This window comes from Hypanus sabinus, chromosome 12 (assembly GCF_030144855.1).
Source record: "Hypanus sabinus isolate sHypSab1 chromosome 12, sHypSab1.hap1, whole genome shotgun sequence".
Taxonomy (NCBI): Eukaryota; Metazoa; Chordata; class Chondrichthyes; order Myliobatiformes; family Dasyatidae; genus Hypanus; species Hypanus sabinus.
Window position 1 is genome coordinate 16,323,975 of NC_082717.1, and position 18,426 is coordinate 16,342,400.

Genomic DNA, 18,426 nt, shown 5'->3' on the forward strand with positions numbered 1-18,426 from the left:
AGCAAAGGGAGCATGAAATTCAGGTAAAACAGCTGGAAGCAGCTGAGAAAGAGAAGCAGAGGCAACATGACTTGGATATGGAGAAGTTAAGGCAAGAGCAAAGAGTTCAAGGGTCAGACCGAGAGGAGCGGTTTAATGTTAGTCGGGAGTTGAGGTTAGTACCTCTGTTCGAGGAGACGGATGTTGATAGTTATTTCTTGCTTTTTGAAAAGGTGGCAGTGAATCAGAAGTGGCCCAAATAGCAGTGGGTGGCGTTGTTACAAAGTGTGTTAAAAGGGAAGGCACAACGAGCATATACGGCATTGTCCATGGAGGAGGAAGAGGCGGAGAGTTATGACAAAGTAAAAGCGGCCATTCTCCAGACTTATGAATTGGTACCTGAAGCGTACAGACAAAAGTTCAGAAATTTAAAGAATGGGTGGAATCAGACGTATACTGAGTTTGCCTATGAGAAGGGTGTGCTCTTGGACAGTTGGTGTATAGCAGAAATAGTGGAAGAGGATTTTTGGCGTCTCAGGGAGTTAATTCTGATTGAGGGATTTAAAGGTTGTGTTTCGGATGTTATCCGGATGTATTTGAATGAGAAGCCAAATAAGTCCATCTCCGAATTTGCTAGTTTCGCAGATGAATATGCCCTAACCCACAAGACAAAGTTTTCCTGGAATAAAAGTTCCCAGAGAGACCGTGGGAACGATAGTGAAAGCTTGCCGGCTGAGGCAGAGGTCCCGCCGGGAGCTAGTGGTAAGAGTGGCCAGGAGAGGCAAGACGGCCAGAGATTTCCAGGCTTGACCTGTTTTAATTGTGGAAAGGGGGGACATTGCATCTAGGTGCTTTGCTCAGAGGGAAGAGACAGGAAAAGGGAAAGCAGCAGTCCCTATTGGATGTGCAGTGGTAATCAGTAAAGAGAGCCCCGGGTAGACAGGGTACGAGAAGGGTCTGAGACTTGTATGTCAAACGGAACTGTGTCTGTGAGAGAGGGAGACCCACCAGTTCCCGTGCGAATCTGGAGAGACACGGGGGCTGAACTGTCATTGATTAGCAGTAAGGTACTGGATTTTGGACACAAGACGGGAATGGTAGCTGTGAAAGGAATAGGAAAAGGGATGGAAACGGTGCCCTTGCATAGGATCACTATGAATTGTGAGCTAGTCTCTGGACCAGTTGAAATGGGGGTGCGATCAGAATTCCCGAGAAATGACGCGGACGTCCTCCTAGGTAATGATTTAGCCAGTGATAAGGTTTGGTCAGCAATGAAGCTGACGAGACAGCCGGTGGAGGTCCCGCCCCTAGAGTCCCAGATCTATCCCGCATGCGCAATCACTCGCCGCATGTCGAGAAAGGCAGCTGAGAACGAGAGCAGTTTAAATCTGGCCAGTATCGAGTTGGCCGAGACGTTTTTACCGACCCTGTACCGCAAGGGTTTAGAGAGTGGTAAAACTAAGAGTAGTAAAGTGAAAGAGAGTAAGGGAGAGGAGGTAGACCTGCCCTTAGTAAGGAGAAAAGTTCTAGAGGCACGAAGTAAAGATGAGAAACAGATAAAGCAGTTAAAAGGTCCAGGGTTGGACATGGATGATCTGTCTGGTTTGGCAGAACTGTTTGAAGAAGTGGAAAATTCTAAAGGTGTCCCGATAATGAAATGAGGGCAGTCCTAGATGAAAAGGGTGCCCTTACCTTGAAGAAGTCTGCTGGATTGGCAGATGAGGTTGTTTCAGCCCTCGGGGGTGAGTTTACTCCGGAAGGGAGTTGCCCAGAGAGTAGCTGGGAGAATCAGGGGAATTTAGAATTTGGACCGGGTACGGGTATTGAAAGCCTGGAAGAGGCAAATGTACTGTCTGAGTGTGTCCAAGATGTGGAAGCACGTGGTACTGAAACTAGTAATGGAGCTCAGAAAAAGTCTGAGGTATTTGATTCAGTTGAAAAGGAATGCAGTCCTTGTGGGTCAGATGGACTTGGTTCAGTGAAGCAAGGGTTAACCTTGGTAATAGTGGGAAGTGAGAGTTCCCAGGTGTTTGTGCTCGAAGGTGTGTTAAAAGTTAGTGAGGAGATCAAAGGTGGTGAGATGAATTTTATTATTGAAGGAAAAGGGAAATATGTAGTTCCCAACTTGAATGAAGAAAATTTAAAGGCTGGACTGATATCAGATGCAACAACCAGGCTACAGAGACAATGGCTTTGTACCACAGGTTGAGTTGGAAGGTAAAGGGGCCCCACACACTATTGTTATTCCAGTGTGGTGTGAAAAGGCAGAATTTGAAATGCTGCTTGAACAAAGAGTTTAGACTGAAAAATTAATAGCCTGAAGGGTCCTGAAGAGAAAACTAGCAACTTGTGTAAAATTAAAGAATTGGATGGAAATTCAAAAGATGGTCTAAGTTTGGGACACATTGTTGATAAAATAACTCCTATGGAAGGAGCGGACGAAAGCCTATTTCGCCAGGGGGCCCAAGCTCCCCACGTGGGAATTAACCGGAAAAGAGGCGAGGGTTAATGGGGACGCCTTTTTTAAATAGCAGAAGCCGGTTTTAAGGGATTTCGAGAAAGCATGTGAATAATAAAGACAACCCCATGGAAGCCTGCCTGTTAAGTTTGAATGCAACATAAAGATTAGTATTTGTATGAACTTTTGTAGTATACCCGTAAGCTAAGATCACAACTCTTTAGTTTTTGTTTGCAAAAGAAAAATAAGATCTAAAAATAGGTGGTTATTAAATTGGAGTCTGATGCTACAAGATTTTAGTAAGGTACAAGATGTTAAGATATTAAAGGAAGTGACAATGTAATCGGTAACCATCTAGATAAATGTATAACTGTATTACTCTGCAGAAAAAAAACTTTTGTATTGTGTTAGAGTCTAAAATCCTGTAAGACTCTGTATTACTTTGTTTTTTTTTCCGATGGTAAAAAACGCGTTGAAGAAAGGGGGTGTTACGCCTGTGCCCCCCCCCTCCTGTTTGAGAATCGCAAGATCGCTATTAAGTCAGGTCAGGAGACCCAGGAAATGAGAGAGAGACGTTTGGAATGTCCTGGCCCTCAGCGATACAAAGCCACGGAACAGGTCATTGTCTCTTGGAGACGGAATTGTTTATTGAGTACTGTACTTCATGGAAGCCCTCAGGGAATGATCAGAGGGGGTTGGTTGAGGGATTGCATCATCCCAACCTGACTGACATCTGAGACCCTGTGAGTCAGGATAAAAGAGGGTCTGGGGAACAGCCCTTGACACACACCAGGAGAAACACTAGAAGTCCCGTGACAGCGTTTAATAGCGACAGCCGGTGGAGGGCCCACGTGTGTCCTTTCCCGTTGCCCTGGGTTTGAGGCCCTACCACGGAAAGCGGCTTAGCTAAGGAAGAGATCACCACCGACGCCATTTCGAAGGATCGACATCATAAAACGGAAAACGGGCAAGTTCTAAACCTCAGTCTCTCTCTCGCCAACCAAAAGCTGCCGCCTGAATGAACTTGAGTGACTTTTATATTTCCATCGGACAATACATTATCCCCTAGACAACGATAGAGCTATTTCTTATTGATTATTATTATACCCGCTCTTTTAGATTTAGTATTGACGACGTATATTATCTGTATGTTTGCATTGATATTATTTTTGTGTATTTTTATTAATAAATACTGTTAAAAATAGTACCATCAGACTTCAACGGACCTCCCTATCTTTGCTGGTAAGTGACCCAGTTACGGGGTTCGTAACACTAGGCACAGCTCAAGCACCATCTACAAACTTGTTGAAGACACAACTACTGTTGGCAGAATTTCAGATGGTGTACAGGAGTGAGATAGATTGGCTAGTTATGTAATACTGCAACAACAGCATTGCACTCAGCGTCGGTAGGACTAGGAAATTGATTGAGGACTTCAAGAATGGAAAGTCAAGGGATCAGAAGTGGAAAGGGTGAGCAGTTTTTAAGTTCCTCAGTGTCAGCATCTCTGAGGATCTATTCTGGGCCCAACATATTGAAAGTAGGCATAACAGTGGCTATATTTCCTTGGTAGTTTGAGGAGATTTGGGTCGTCACCAATGACATACAAATGTCTACAGATGTACCATGGAGAGCATTCTGACTATTTGCATCACTGTCCGGTATGAAGGGGCCACTGTGCAGGATCAGGAGAAAAAGTGTAAAAAGTTGTAAACTCAACCAGCTCCCTCATGGGCACGAGCCTCTCCAGCATCAAGGCCATCTTCAAAAGGTGACGCCTCAGAAAGCCGGCATTCATTATTAAGGAACCTCACTCAGATTTTCCTCTGCCATCAGATTTCCGAATGGCCCGTGAACCCATAAACTACCACACTACTTATTCCTCTCTTTTACAACAGCCTATTTATTTTGATTTTTCTTATATATCTTGTAATTTATAGTATTTTTTTATTACAGGTTGAGTACCCCTTATCTGAAATGCTTTGTGTTTTGAATTTTGGAATCTGTAATAAATAAGTTAACTTGGGATTGTCATAATTTTCGACTTCTTGTGTGACTGGTGACCAGACTCTCTCTTACACTTGTTCATCATATATACTGTATGTACTTACATTAAAAATTATTACATACCAGTAATATAATGAAAATATAATGTGTGAGGGCAACAAATGCAGCATAGCAGCATTGGGAGAAAACCTGAATCAGCTGTTCAACAACAAACAATGGCAGGCTTTCAGTCCTCACCTATGATGCCATGGTTTGATTAAAAGGTTATAGTATACTGTATTTGTATTTCACTCTTTTTTAAGGTTTTATATAAGGTGTAAAGACATGTTCTGGTGTTAGATTTACATCAGCGACACTAAAAATTTAATGTCGTTATGTCAAGTATAAAGTGATGAAGTCAACGAGCTCAGTATGGGTGGAGAAAGCAGCACCAATGCATTCATTAACATAGCATAGGAAGAGTTGGGGAGTGGTACCGGTGTAGGCTTGGAACATGGACTGTTCCACGTAGCTGGCAAAAAGGCAGGCAAAGCTCCCTTGGGTGAATGAACATGGTTCTGTTTTAATAATGGCTCATTTTGATGAGAAGACAGCATCCCAAAACGTTCATTTTGATTTCTTCGGCACAGAAGCTGCCTGATATGATGCCTATTTCTAGCATTTTCTCATTTTCTTTCAGACTACCAGCTTTTATGGTATTTGGCTGTTTTACATTTGAATACTGAATTTAAATTGCATTCAAAAGAGAAGATGTATCTGAGTCACTGTTAATATAGCCCTGTGGTTTCTTTGGCAGCTTCATTAGCAATAGATTGCTAATTAATACATTAGACTTCTCTCCCATTGGCTCTGAAAGCTAATATCTACACTCCTTGTGGGGTTAGAGTCTAATAACGATAATCAATTAAACTGATTATAGCCCAAGTTGCTGTGTTGAGAGTTAAATGATCCCAGAATCTACAAATTATATGAAGCACAATGTATAGTGTTCAGTCACATAGTGACTAAATTATTTGAACAGTACCCACAAATTTGAATTATTCATCTAGAAGCATGGATTTCAGTGGCTGGGGAATTTAAATTTAAGTAATTCAATAAAGAGGTACCAATAGTGGTCAGGAAACTATTAGATTCTTGTAAAAGCACACCAGGTTCACTAATTTACTTCACAAAATGATATGTTATCTTTATCCAGTCTGGTCTACATGTGAATCTAAATGTACCCCCTGTAGTTAATTCTTTGGTACAGGGGCAATAAATACCAGTTTTGCCAGCAACAATTAGATCACGTGATAGAAGAAATTTTTTAAAAAATTGGAAGTTAATGTCTTGCAAACATCCCTAGATAGTTTACAAATCTATGCAATATTAAATATGATTGTTGTTCTTTATGTTGGCTATTTTTCATAGTGATGCAGCTACAAAAGATCACTGATCAGAATTATGTTTTGCTCTCCACAGGTGTTACCCAACCTACTGAATACTTCTAACATCTTACGTTCTGCCACATTTAACTAAAGATTTTTGTTCCCAGATATTCTTGCCTCCTCTACTGTGACTCAGGTAAGATACAAAGGATAATAAATAACTTTCAAGAGCTGATCCAAACAGTCAAACACCATGAGAGAACCTACGCACTTGAATACTGGAAGCTACAATCAGTAATTGAGTCCATAGCACTGCTAGATCGGGGAGGAAATCTGCCATCTTTATCACTGCAACATAGAAAGCATTCTATCAGGATGCATAATGGCTTGGCGTAGCCAAGACGTGATCACAAGAAACTGCAGAGAACTGTGGACAGAGCTCAGTATACCAAAGGTACTAGTCTCCCCTCTATGGATTCAGTCTATAGTTCTTCCTTTTGGTAGGATATCAGAGCAGTCAGATGCAGCAGCCTCTGGGGGTCCAATCAAAGGTGAATTGGTTCATCTTGTAAGTTGTTTTTATGATCACAAGCCACTGCTGGACACTAACAACATTGAGTACTGCATGACTGTCCCATTGCTCAATAGGCAATGGACATGGATGTATTGTGCATCGCTGTAGTGTTGTCATCTGGACCTGTTGGGTACCATTGTGCCAAGATGGTATGCGATCCAGCAAAGAGAGTGAGTAATTATCTTGGACGTCTTCATTAGGATTGCAAGATACTGTTGGACACTAGTAACAAAGAAAACTGTGTCTGTTCATTAGCAAGACCAATGGTAGGGAAGCTGCATTGCCTTGCTTGGGGAAAGGACTATGCCTTGGCTGAAGGGCCAACTTGGACGCAGCACCCTGTTGCAGCTACCCAGGGGAGAGAGCAGGGGTTTTTGCTGGGCACGCTGGAATTGTGCTGGGTTGAGGGCTGGCCCCTCCTTTTGGAGCTGCCCTCCAATGTTTGCTCAGTGCTGCCCTCTGGAGTTTGCTTGGCCTTGCCTTCTGATGTTCCTCTGTGTCCCCTCCAGTGTTCACCCAGGGACATAGGTTATTTGTTTAATTTATGACAGAATTTTTTTTCTGAAATCGTAACCGCACGTGCTGTTTGTGCTATGTGCTATTTGCAGTGTGCTGTTGGTAATGCGTTTTCACCTTGGCCCGGAAGAAATGCTATTTCATTTGGCTGCATTCATGTATAGTTGTATAACTGAACTGGAACTTGCTGCTCAGTAAAGCAGCCAACATAATCAAAGGCCCCACCCACCCCAGCTGTTCTACATTCTCTCTTCTCCTCTCTTGCATTGGGCACAAGATACAAAAGCCTGAAAACACGTACTACCAGACTCAAAGACAGCTTCTATCCCACTGTTATCAGATTCTTGTACGATAAGATGGGCATCTTGGACTCACCATCTATCTTGTGGTGATCTTACACTGACTGTATACCTGCACAACACTTCTTCTACAGCTTTTAGACTTTATTTGACATTCTATTATTGGTTTACATTGTTCTACCTCAATGAACTGTGTAACGATTTGATCTGTATACACAGTATGCAAGACAAGTGTTTCACTGTATCTTGGTACATTTGACAATGATAAACCAATAAACCAATACCCATCTCTGACCAGCCTGCATGGCGTATCCTGCCACTCAGTATATTGTGGCTACCTTTTATCTACCCTCTACACTCAGAATCAGAAGCATCTGTGAGCATGAAGACCATGCGTTCTCTGCATAAGTGCATTCTGGGTAGCCTAAATACCACCCCCCCAACCCGAACTGCTCATGTACACCCACAGCTGAAGCAACAGATGTGACCAGCTGCATCCTGCGACCTAGCCTGTGACCTGAAGCAAATTTCTCCCCTGCTGCCTGATTTTTCCTTTGTATCAGCTTGCTGCTTGCCAGGAGGTCAGAGCAGGGAGAAGAATGAAATTCTGAGGGGGGATAGGAGGTCAGAGCAGGGGAAGACAGAGCCTGAAAGGCTGAGATAATGAGAAAATAGGAGTTAGAAGCTGGAGCTGAATTGGGGGAAAAGAAAAACATGAGTCTGGGCTGCCCGAAAAATGCATCCAAGATCCACCAAATATTCATACTTGTACCATTCAGTGACCCCCAACAAAACTGAACGTTTATTAAGAAGATTGATAGAAGTGTGTTCCTGAATACTGAATGCTTCAACAGCATGAAGCTATAACCGTGTAATTACATGCACATTGTTTTATATGCTGTACACGTGCCACTGACTAGTCTGCTAAAAGTGGCTGCACTGTGCCAGAACATCCCAGGTACAATCTTCCTTACTAATTTTACTGTAGATGATGTCTGTCCCAGCTATTTTGCTGTTCTTCTGTTCTATGTATCTCTAGATTTTGTTTAAAGGGATGGCCACATTGAATTAAGCAACACATTTCTCTCAACTGACATCCATATAATAGTCAGATTTGGCAAGAGGGATTTTACAAAGAACAGGTATTAAAGGAAGGAATCCAGGACTTATCTTCCGCACATTCAAGTCTAAAGGAAATTACAGCATACTGTAAGTTTTCCTGCCTCAGAATGCCTCACAGACTTCTAGGATCCTCTATTTCAAACTGCAAATTAACTCTACGTCACCAATTGTGCCAACAAGTTGATCTTGAAAATATGCTTTAAAGTTAATTCAAATGTATAAGATTATCAGAGGGATTGATAAAGAGTGCCAATGCTTTTTCCCAGGTTAGAAATGGTTAATATGACAGAGCAAATCATAAGAAGATTGGAGGAAAGTATAGGGGAAGGTCAGAGGTAGGTATTCTATCACCATGTCTGGCAGCACTTCACATGCACCCACCAGGGGGTGGTGGCAGAAGCAGATACATTAGGGCAGTGGGTCCCAACCTTTTTTATGTCTTGGCCCCATACCATTAACCAAGGGGTTCATGACCCCAGGTTAAGAACCCCTGTATTAGGCATATCTGACAGACTCTTCAAAAGGCAATTGGATGAAGGAGGGAAAACTCTGCAGATACTGGAGATCCAAAGCAACACACACAAAATGCTGGAGGAACTCATCAGGCCAGGCAGTATCTTTGAAAAAGAGTAAACTATCAACATTTCAGGCAGAGAAGTCTACTGTTTATTCTTTTCCATAGATGCTGCCTGGCCTGTTGAGTTCCTCCAGCATTTTCTTTGTGCTGTTTGGGAAAACTCCACCATGGATGGTCCCAAGCCTGGAGGGTTGTCCATAGGGCAAGCAACCCCATCCCATAAAAACCCAGAGTTACAGAAATGTCACCAGAAGTTCCAAAGACCTCATCCCGAGGAAAAGAAGGATACATATAAAGATGGACTACATCTGGGGACACCTTGAAAGACCAGCCCAGTACAGAGGTCTCTGGTAAAATGCTTTTGATGAGCTATGCCCCAGTAGGGGTGATGGACTTCAGTAAGTAAGTAATACAGGAGGGAAGAGTTAGATGGATCTTGGAGTAAGTTAAAAGCTTCACACAATATCTTGGGCTGAAGGACCTGTTATGTGTTATATTATTCTATGTTCTATGTTTAACTGTGTTCTGTAAAAATGTTTGCCAAGGTATCTTAACGTACCCCAATGGGTGAGCTAGATGCAGACTGTGGCAAGGCACCAATGATTGGCATGTTCTACCTTGCACTCAGTTTCACTGGGGTCAGCGCAGTTGGTAGCCATGGGTTTGATTGGATCTATGCTGTGGTTAGAGAATGAGTGTGGATGGCCATCAATGAATGGTCACAACTAGTAGAAGGGAGCAGATTGTCGGGAAGCAGGTAGTCATTCAGATGCTTGGGTGGGTGCAAAGCAATAAAAAAATAACTTTACCAGCAATTTTGGCTCTGGATGGTTAAAGGAAAAAAGATACAGGGTTGTAGCTTGAAGAGTGTTGGGGAGGGGAAGGGAAGGTGGAAAGTCCCAGAAAATGAAGGTACAGTACTTTTTCTGTGCTGTATAATTCTATATAGTCTCTATGAACTCTACTGACTTCCTTGACAGGCATTCAAGTTAAGTTTTGTTCACTATAGACAAGGTTGTTCTGGAAGTCCCTGGGGACAATTTCATCTAAATTCATAAAGAATTTCCCAAAAGGATCACTAGCAGTGGTGACTGACAACCTGCTGCTCATTGGTAATGTGGAATTCAGGTAGAGGGCTTTTCATACCCAGTACTGTCTGGTTGAATATCCAGAGTGCTGGCGAGTGCCCTGATGAGAGTTGTTATTACAAACATTTTGGACAGGTGTAACTTATTTTCAACAGCAATATAGTTAAAAATAAGTTATACAATTGAAGCTTTATCTCAACAGCCTCTAGCAGTCTCACAACTCCGACCTCTGCAGTAAAAAAATTGGGAAGTCATCAGAATGAGGAATTTTAACTGTTAATTTCATTGGAACAAACTTAACAAGTTTGTAATTTTATTCATTAATAGATGCTCTTGCACCATTGTTAATTCACAAAGATGTCAGTAAGTTTTCTGTGAACTTTGAATTACTTAATTTATGATAAAAGCATAATAGAGAAGAACACATCAGGGGTAGTCTGGTTTTCATGTCTGCATTTAGAATCACTGCTAGAGAAAATTATAAGATGAACATACCGACTCACAACTGAGGACTCATCAGTTTTACTCTTCATATTCATTTTCACAATGATTTAAAAATATTTACATTGATATGATCTTGATTAAAACAAGCTGCCTTGAGTTTTCCTCTGGTAATTCAGCTTGCTTATACTGCAGCATTATGAAATCCAAAGGAAGACATGTTCACTCGGTGTGCCAGACTGCAGACACTACAATTAACTCTTCATTCAGAGAAAAATAATGAAATCAGCTTCATGTACAATGCTCATATAATGACTAAAATTAACATTTAGTAATATAAAGCAAACGTAAGATAGTTTACTGTACTTTTTAAAAAATTGTACTAAATTTATGTGATTGACATAGTGAATGATGAAACCTAACTGTAACTCCAATTCAGAAACCAATTCCAAGTTGTCAACCTGTTAAGAATATTTATTCCAAATTTATGTGGCAAATGCAAGATGGTATTCAAACAGAGTTTTAAACATAAGCCTGCAGCATTTCCCGCTGAGCTTTTGATGCGATTTTCCACATGTAACATGTGTGCCCTAAAATCACGCCAAGAGAAGCCCCTTTGTTCTGTACTTTATGTTGGCAATGCTCTGCTTTAAGTTTCTTAACACAGGTAAATAAACTCATAATCCAGATGGTGCAACAGATGTGAGAGCAGCACTGTGAGATCAACAGACAGTGGGCAATGGTTTGCATTTCCCTTTTAAACGCTAACTGATATGTAATTCGGGATCTCCGGTGAAGTTAGCATCTGCTCCCTTTGGCCAGCCAAAGGTTACAGGTGTTCCTGATGTCATTTCACAGTGAGGTGTGGGCCTGGCCTGCAAGAGAGGTGTCCTGGCTCTAATCTATGCCTACCACCTACCAGTTTTATCATGCTGGGCCTCCATTTGCTGTATCTTTTCTGTAAGCTCTTGCTCACGGTGTTTAGATTGAAAGGCCAGGGACTTGACATCATCACTGTGACTACGGAGGAGACTATCCTTTTCCATCCTGAAAGAGGCAACAAGGTCAAAAGTAAAGGGCAAAAAAAAAGATAATTCATACATTAGAAATATCTTCACTTATCCTCTTTCCCACTCATTTTTAAAATATTAGCTACATTAATTCTGTGAAATCAATCAGGAACACCTGATCACAAATATCATTTGAATTTAATTTAATACAACAAGACAAAAACAACATATTTTTAAACAAAGCGTGATTAACTTAGCAACTATAATCGACACTTAATAAAAGTCAATAAATGTTCTTAAGCAGAAGCAATAAATTATTGTAATTAAAATACAAATTATGGTGCATGTTTAAGTTACTACAGCTTTAAGACATGTATGATCAATGTTTGGCTCAGTGGTAGAACACTTACTTCTTGTGTCAGATAGGTAATGGGTTTAAATCTTACCCCAGAGCACATAATCTGGGCAAACACTTCATTACTGTACTGAAAGAGTGCAGAACAGAGGTCCCATTTGCTTTCCCAGGAGTATGTGAAAGATTTTGTAATGTGTTTTGAAGGAGGGCAAGTATCTAACATCTTGGCAAATATTTATTCCCCAAATCTCATCACTTAAAAGAAGTTATGTGGTCATTACATCTTATGTGGAACCCTGCTATGCACACATTTGGCTGCCAGATTTGAGGTCATTGCATAAGCAGAGAGATGATTTTGCTCCATATTGCAATTTTGTTTTAACCTTTTTTAGGATCTCTGTGCATTCTTCTGCAGCTGAAGATGGCTAGTAAACTAATTTTTTTAAAAAAATTGCAGATGCTGGAAATCTGAAATAAAACACAAAATAAATGGAAACACTCAACAGGTTAAGCAGCATCTGTGTTAATGTTTCGTCCAAATTGGGATAAAGGGAAAATCAAGTTGGTTTCAGGTAGCAGAAAAGATAGCAGAGGGGTCAGGTAAGACAAAGGGAATATCATTGATAAATGGAGTTTGTTACCAGCACCACAGCTTGTCTGTTCAATGTGTTGTAAATATCAAGGCTGTTGGAAATGACCAACAAGCCATTCTATATGAATAGAATGAGGAAACTGAGCCAAAACGCTGAGAGGCGGAAATGGTCATTTCCGATACATTCAGAAAGATAAAGTTAGAGAATTCACTACCGAGTCCTGCAACCTGCAATGTTCCCAGACAGAGGTAAGGTGTTGTTCCCCAAGCTTGCATTAGACCTTGTAACAGTGCAGGAAACCACAGATAGACAAGTCAGTGTGGGAGTGGAATGGTAAATTAAAATATCAAATAATTTATCACCATTTCTTTCCCAATATCACATTTAGGTTTATTAATTGATCACTGGGGTTCATCTGAGTGCTCTAAAGTATAACCTTTCTCCAAACTATTTCCATTTTCTATGGCAGTGGAACTCCTGTGCAACAAGAATGCATTCAAATATTCCGCAACCACAAATACATGCTTATTAACAGATTTTTATATTAAGACACACTTATCAGCCTTCTGTTGTTAAACTTCTATAAATGTTCCCATATTGGCCTTGTATTTTTATTGTTAGTAGTTGAGATTCTATGATTTCAGCAGTTATTATTGTATTGACTACAGACATTATCTTTCAGATTTTAGTATGGGGTTGCTGGAAGTATGTTGGTATTTTCAATTGCTTCTAAATAACATACTGTTTTAAGTTCAAAGTAAATTTATTATCGAAGTATATAAATGTCATCCTGAGATTTGTTTAACAACCCTGTTATATGTATGTGAGGCTGTTCTCTATACAAGGTTGCTGAATATGATTGATAACTAGCAGCTAGATGTACACAATGGTGATGATTTTGAAGACTCCACGATTCAGATGATCTTTCTGAAATCCCCATCAATTGAACCAAGCAAGTAAACAGGATTTTTTGCCATAAATATTTAAGTACACAACTATATCAGCCTCCACAGAATTAACTTCTCAGGTCAATGGGTTTTCATCAGAAATGGAAAAGAGAGCATTGACTCAATTTTTAAGCCATAAAAGAGGTACAGGAGACAAAAATGAAACAAAGGCAAAGGTCTGAGATGGAATGGAAGTCAGGAGAGATTAAATTACAAAAGCAATGATAGTGCAGAACAAAATGAAATGCAATGAAATAATAAATGGAGCAAGAAGGAGAGAAAATAGGAATAGCAGAATTTATAGTTGAAATTGTTGAACACAGAATGGAACTAAAATGATAAAACGTGCTTTGTTTGTAACTTTATCCAGTTCTAATTAGACACTGCTTCTCCCTCTATGGAGTAATGTATAACAAAGATTTTAGAAATAAGATGCTGCACAGAAAATAAATGCATAGCATTCATTCTACTTAGTTGTGTTAAATCAATGTTCTTTGAAAGTAGAATACAAACCAACATCCTTTACTGTGTATGCCATGCGTTAATGAAAAATATCCAAACAGCAGGCAGAACTTGCTACAGCACTAAATAGTTCAGAGACCTAATTTAAACAATTTTACTTTTGTTAATTTGACTGTAATTTTTTACATGGCGCTCAACACATTAATCATCTGCTTCTTATGCAGAAACAACCTTAATCTAACTAAACCCTTCTATATGTTTCTGTGATGCTAAGCACTTAAACCTCCTACCCCACGGGTGGCTTTGATTGTTGTGTTATTTACCCTCCTCTGTGCATATATTTAGCCATCTATCCCATAGCCTTTCCTTCTTTCTCTTCCTCTAACTAAACTGGCTCTGGCTCCCTCCATCTGGTTCCCCTTCCGTCAGCAGTCCCGCACCTGTTCACACCTCCTCTCCTGTTGGATTCCACTAAAGATTTCCTCCTCTGCCAGGGCTATTCTGGCACACACAATCTTTTTGTCATTCAATCCATCTGTCAGAAGTGAACTTTGTTTACCACAAGCTACTTCTTGCTTGTTGAAGTAGTAAAGCTTCTCAAGGTCACTGGAAAATGCACTATCTTTTGGTCAATTTACATTCAAATCTGTTAGCCAAACAGAACAAAGTGCTATGCTAGGACATATTTGCAAAATTAACCAAGTGACAACAATCTTTTGAAGCCTCTGCAACAGACAGAAACAGATTTTTTTTGGGTTATCTAAAGCAGAGATCGATATTTTAAACAGTGAGCTAGATGATTTTGGCAGCATAGATTTATTTATTAACACAAAAGTAATTCAGAACTCAAAGAATAGAAGATCATCATTTAAGGTGAACTCTATTATGCATCACGTCTTAATCGTTCCTTATTTAGTACTCACATTTACAAGGTTCAGCATCAGGAATCCCGAGTGAGCACAGGGTGGGGTCCAGCAGGAGCACAGGGAACCCACTTACCCCGAACACTAATCATTAAGCATGTTACGAGCACATGTGTACGAGCATAATGTGAATGCCTAATGTGCCCCTCCAAAAGCGGTCAAATTTAACTTTCCTTGCATGCCCCAGGGCAGCCATTAAGCCATCTGACAGACATAGACTTTACAGACGAGAAGTGTAAAGATGCATAAAGGTTGCCGTGCACTGAACATCTGCAGTGCAAGCTTGATGTGCAATTCGAACAGCACATACCCAATGGCTCTTGGCATGATATGATATTTATATGAGTTATCATGACTGCTTAACACGAGTGAAGTAGTTATGAGTTACAATTGCTGGTTTACCAGCTGAATGAGTATCATATCACATTGACATCACTCTTTAAATCATGCTTTATTCTGTTTCATTTTCAGAGCAATGTTTTAATTTAATTGTATTTTGTTACTTTTGAAGAAGATTTAGTTTCAAGACAATTGAACTGCTTCAGCATGCAGATACAATATTTAAATGTATTTTTTAAAAGTCAGCATATGGATTTTCCAAGAAGTTGATTTGCGCTGGCACTTGGGCCTGTGGTTGTATGTTGTCAGTGTGGCCTTTAGGGAACAGAAGCTGTTGCAAATACTAGATTTTCAGAGTGCAGATTAAAAGCAGTGAATATGTTGCCTGTCACAGTGGAAGACTTTTCCACTTCCACTATCTTACATTAGATATGACACATAAAGATTTGAAGAACCAGCCTTTCCATCTTAGCCCAATATTATAACCTCTGAACTTCCACAGAATACCCTTGAATAAACCAGGGGCAAGGATTCCATTTTGCATGTTACACATCCGATGAGCTCTCTCAGTTACGATACAGATTTATGCCGAATTGTGCGGCATTTTAGGCCATCATACACAGAGCAAACAAGCTTAATGCTTAATTTCACATAGAGCACATACTGTCACAGGAGAAACAAAAATAACAATTGAGACTATTTTCAAAGATGGAACTTTGTGATAACCCACTGCAACACCCCCCAGTGGAATGGTCTTCAATTATTCCTGAAGTGCAAAACAATTACAATTGTTCTGACACCTCTGTGTGAAAAATGCGTTTGACAATTTGTAGATGCAGATTTTTTTACTTTATCTATCTGTGAGCGAATGTCAAGCAGTCAATTTTGCATCACTCAATTATAATTTTACAAATATGATATGCAATTTTTTTGTGGTGGCTGTAGAACTATGTTGGCGTGTTGACTACTAGACTGATCTGTCAAACCTCATACTGCAATCTCATGGCTTATCAATTAGTTAGCGAGTTTAGAATACATCTCTATGACAGTGATCCAGTAAGCTAAAATCCGGGAAGAGTGTTCTGATATATCTTGTTTTAGTAAGACAGCATCAAACTCAGCATTTCATTTTCCCCTTGAGCAGATTTCATTATCTATTTGATCAAAGATTTTATTTTGCAATATGCAGCACAATAAGCAACCATTCTTTTAGTTTTATTAAAAATATTCTGTAAAATGGTAACACTATACATTTTACATGTTTTCAGCATTTCTTTATCCTGAGCTCTTCTTTTAATTAAAAGGGGTTGGTTAATGCCGGCTTCATCTATCCAGTTAATTTTCCCTTCAGGGTAAAGAATCAGATTATTCATTAACTCTCACAGCAATAGACAAAATCTCTCCACACTGCTTGCTCCACTCTGCACTTCTATTTCTGCACCCCCCCATCACTTCACAATACGCTCTCTTAATTGTACCTTACATAGATTAAATACTGTAATAATCAGTCAAAAATCAGCACATTCTCTTTTCTTCTAAACTCTATATTTAAATTTTATACAAATGCTGAGAAAACAATATCCTTCTTTATTTACCTACCTCCTGATCTTTGGAAAATTAATTAAAAATATGAAAGAATGAAAGAGTTTTACCACAGAAACATGTTGCTACAAATGTGTGAATACTCAAAGGGTTAGTTCTGTAATTAACAGCTACTGATGATTTTAACTTTTATGTGGGAATAACTTAACAGTGGGTTACTGATGTCAAGGCTATTTCTCTTTTTTTTGGATTTGGAATGAAAATAACAATCACTGAAGACAATGCAAGGTCTTATCCAAGGCCACCAGGCACACCACTGCAAACATCACTCCCCTCTGTAGTCACCCAGCAGAGCCCATCTCTGTGGTCAGTCCTCCCAGCTGCCCTATCTGTTACTGTCTGATTAGTTCTGCTAAGCAGCCCCTCCCCTGCCATCTTTGCTTGCCATCTGTTATAAACAACATGGCTATTGCCCAGCAATGCATGCTGCCCTCCTACCTGGCATCCAGCTATTTGCCTTACCCTAAAGAGCTAACACAGGTTCTCGCTGCTGGCACAATCAGGATTTCATTACTACTACTTTGACAAGTGCAGGGTTGTTTGTAATTTCTCTTTTATCCCTGTTCTGATTGTACAACCACCTCCCACTGACTATGTTTGCTGCATTTTGTTGCACACAGATTTTACTCTCCACATTAATCTCCCTCTGGCATATTATTGCATCTGTTCCCTTTTTTTTTATTAATTTTCAAATTCCCACCCTTTTCAGCAAAAAGAAATGCATCATTCCTCTTCCACGATTAGATAATTATAATTCAGAAATAACAATTTCCCCCACAAAATTAAATAAGAAATATGTGTCAATTTACTGAATGAAGTAACTATGCTTTTTGTGCATTGCATCTTCCTAGATTCAAACACATCATAGTCAAAGCTATGCAACAATCTGTTGTGTATATTGCACCCAAAGAAATGTTTAATTAGTTCAGTTAAAAAGAATGCCAATAATACCAGCATATCTTTGTTTCAAGCTCAAAGAAAATTTCTGTGCCTTTGTGAGTGTGTGCTTAAATAAAGCATGGGATAAATCCGTTAAATGAAAATTTCTTAACTGATAGGCAATATAAAAAATTAATCCAAATCTTAGGTAAATATAACAATTTGCATTTATACATCATTTTCAATCCAGCAAAATATATTGATGAGCAATACAAATGCAAAATATTCCTGACTCTTCGCAATGGAAGCCAAAAGCACAATGAGAGGTAGGTTTTCAATGTACTTTTAAAGACATAGATATGGAGAGTTTTGGAAGGGAATTCCTGAGCAAAGGTCAAGGTGACTGAAAGCATACTTTTCATGGTGTTGATTAAATTGAGCCTGTACAAATGCCCACAAGAATGTCAAAATCTCAAACATTTTATAATGTTCTAGTATCAATTGTTTGGTGACAATAAAGTATTTGTATTTGATTTTGCTGGACCAGAAGCCAATTCAGGTCAGTGAGCAGAGGAGTGATGTGTGATCACATCAAATAAGTTGAAATACAGTCAGCAGAGTTCAGGATAGCTTAGATTTATGTGCATGGAAACAGGGAGGCCAATCTGGAGAGGAATTAAATGGTTGTCTAATAGTATCGAAGTGAGAGAACAGATAGACGATCTACAGGTAACATTGGAAGATGCCGCAGTTGCAAATATGCAGTTTTGGACAATTAAATGTGAGGTTGGAAGCTAACAGGGTAAGCGCATCAGTAAGACTATAATTATCAGGTCCAAGTTCATCCAAGTGTCAGGTTGAGTTCATAGCCTCAGTCTTCCTAGAATT

General features: G+C 39.8%; 1 protein-coding gene across 4 annotated transcripts in view; it reads right to left on the reverse strand.

The window, feature by feature from the left end:
• sdccag8 (SHH signaling and ciliogenesis regulator sdccag8) overlaps positions 1 to 18,426 on the reverse strand; it is a 415,457-nt gene that overhangs the window by 151,178 nt on the left and 245,853 nt on the right. For all 4 annotated transcript variants that reach the window (XM_059985604.1, XM_059985603.1, XM_059985605.1 and 1 more), the window contains one exon: positions 11,348 to 11,475. In XM_059985604.1, coding sequence (XP_059841587.1) covers positions 11,348 to 11,475 — 128 coding nt within the window. The remainder of the gene's footprint in view (positions 1 to 11,347; positions 11,476 to 18,426) is intronic.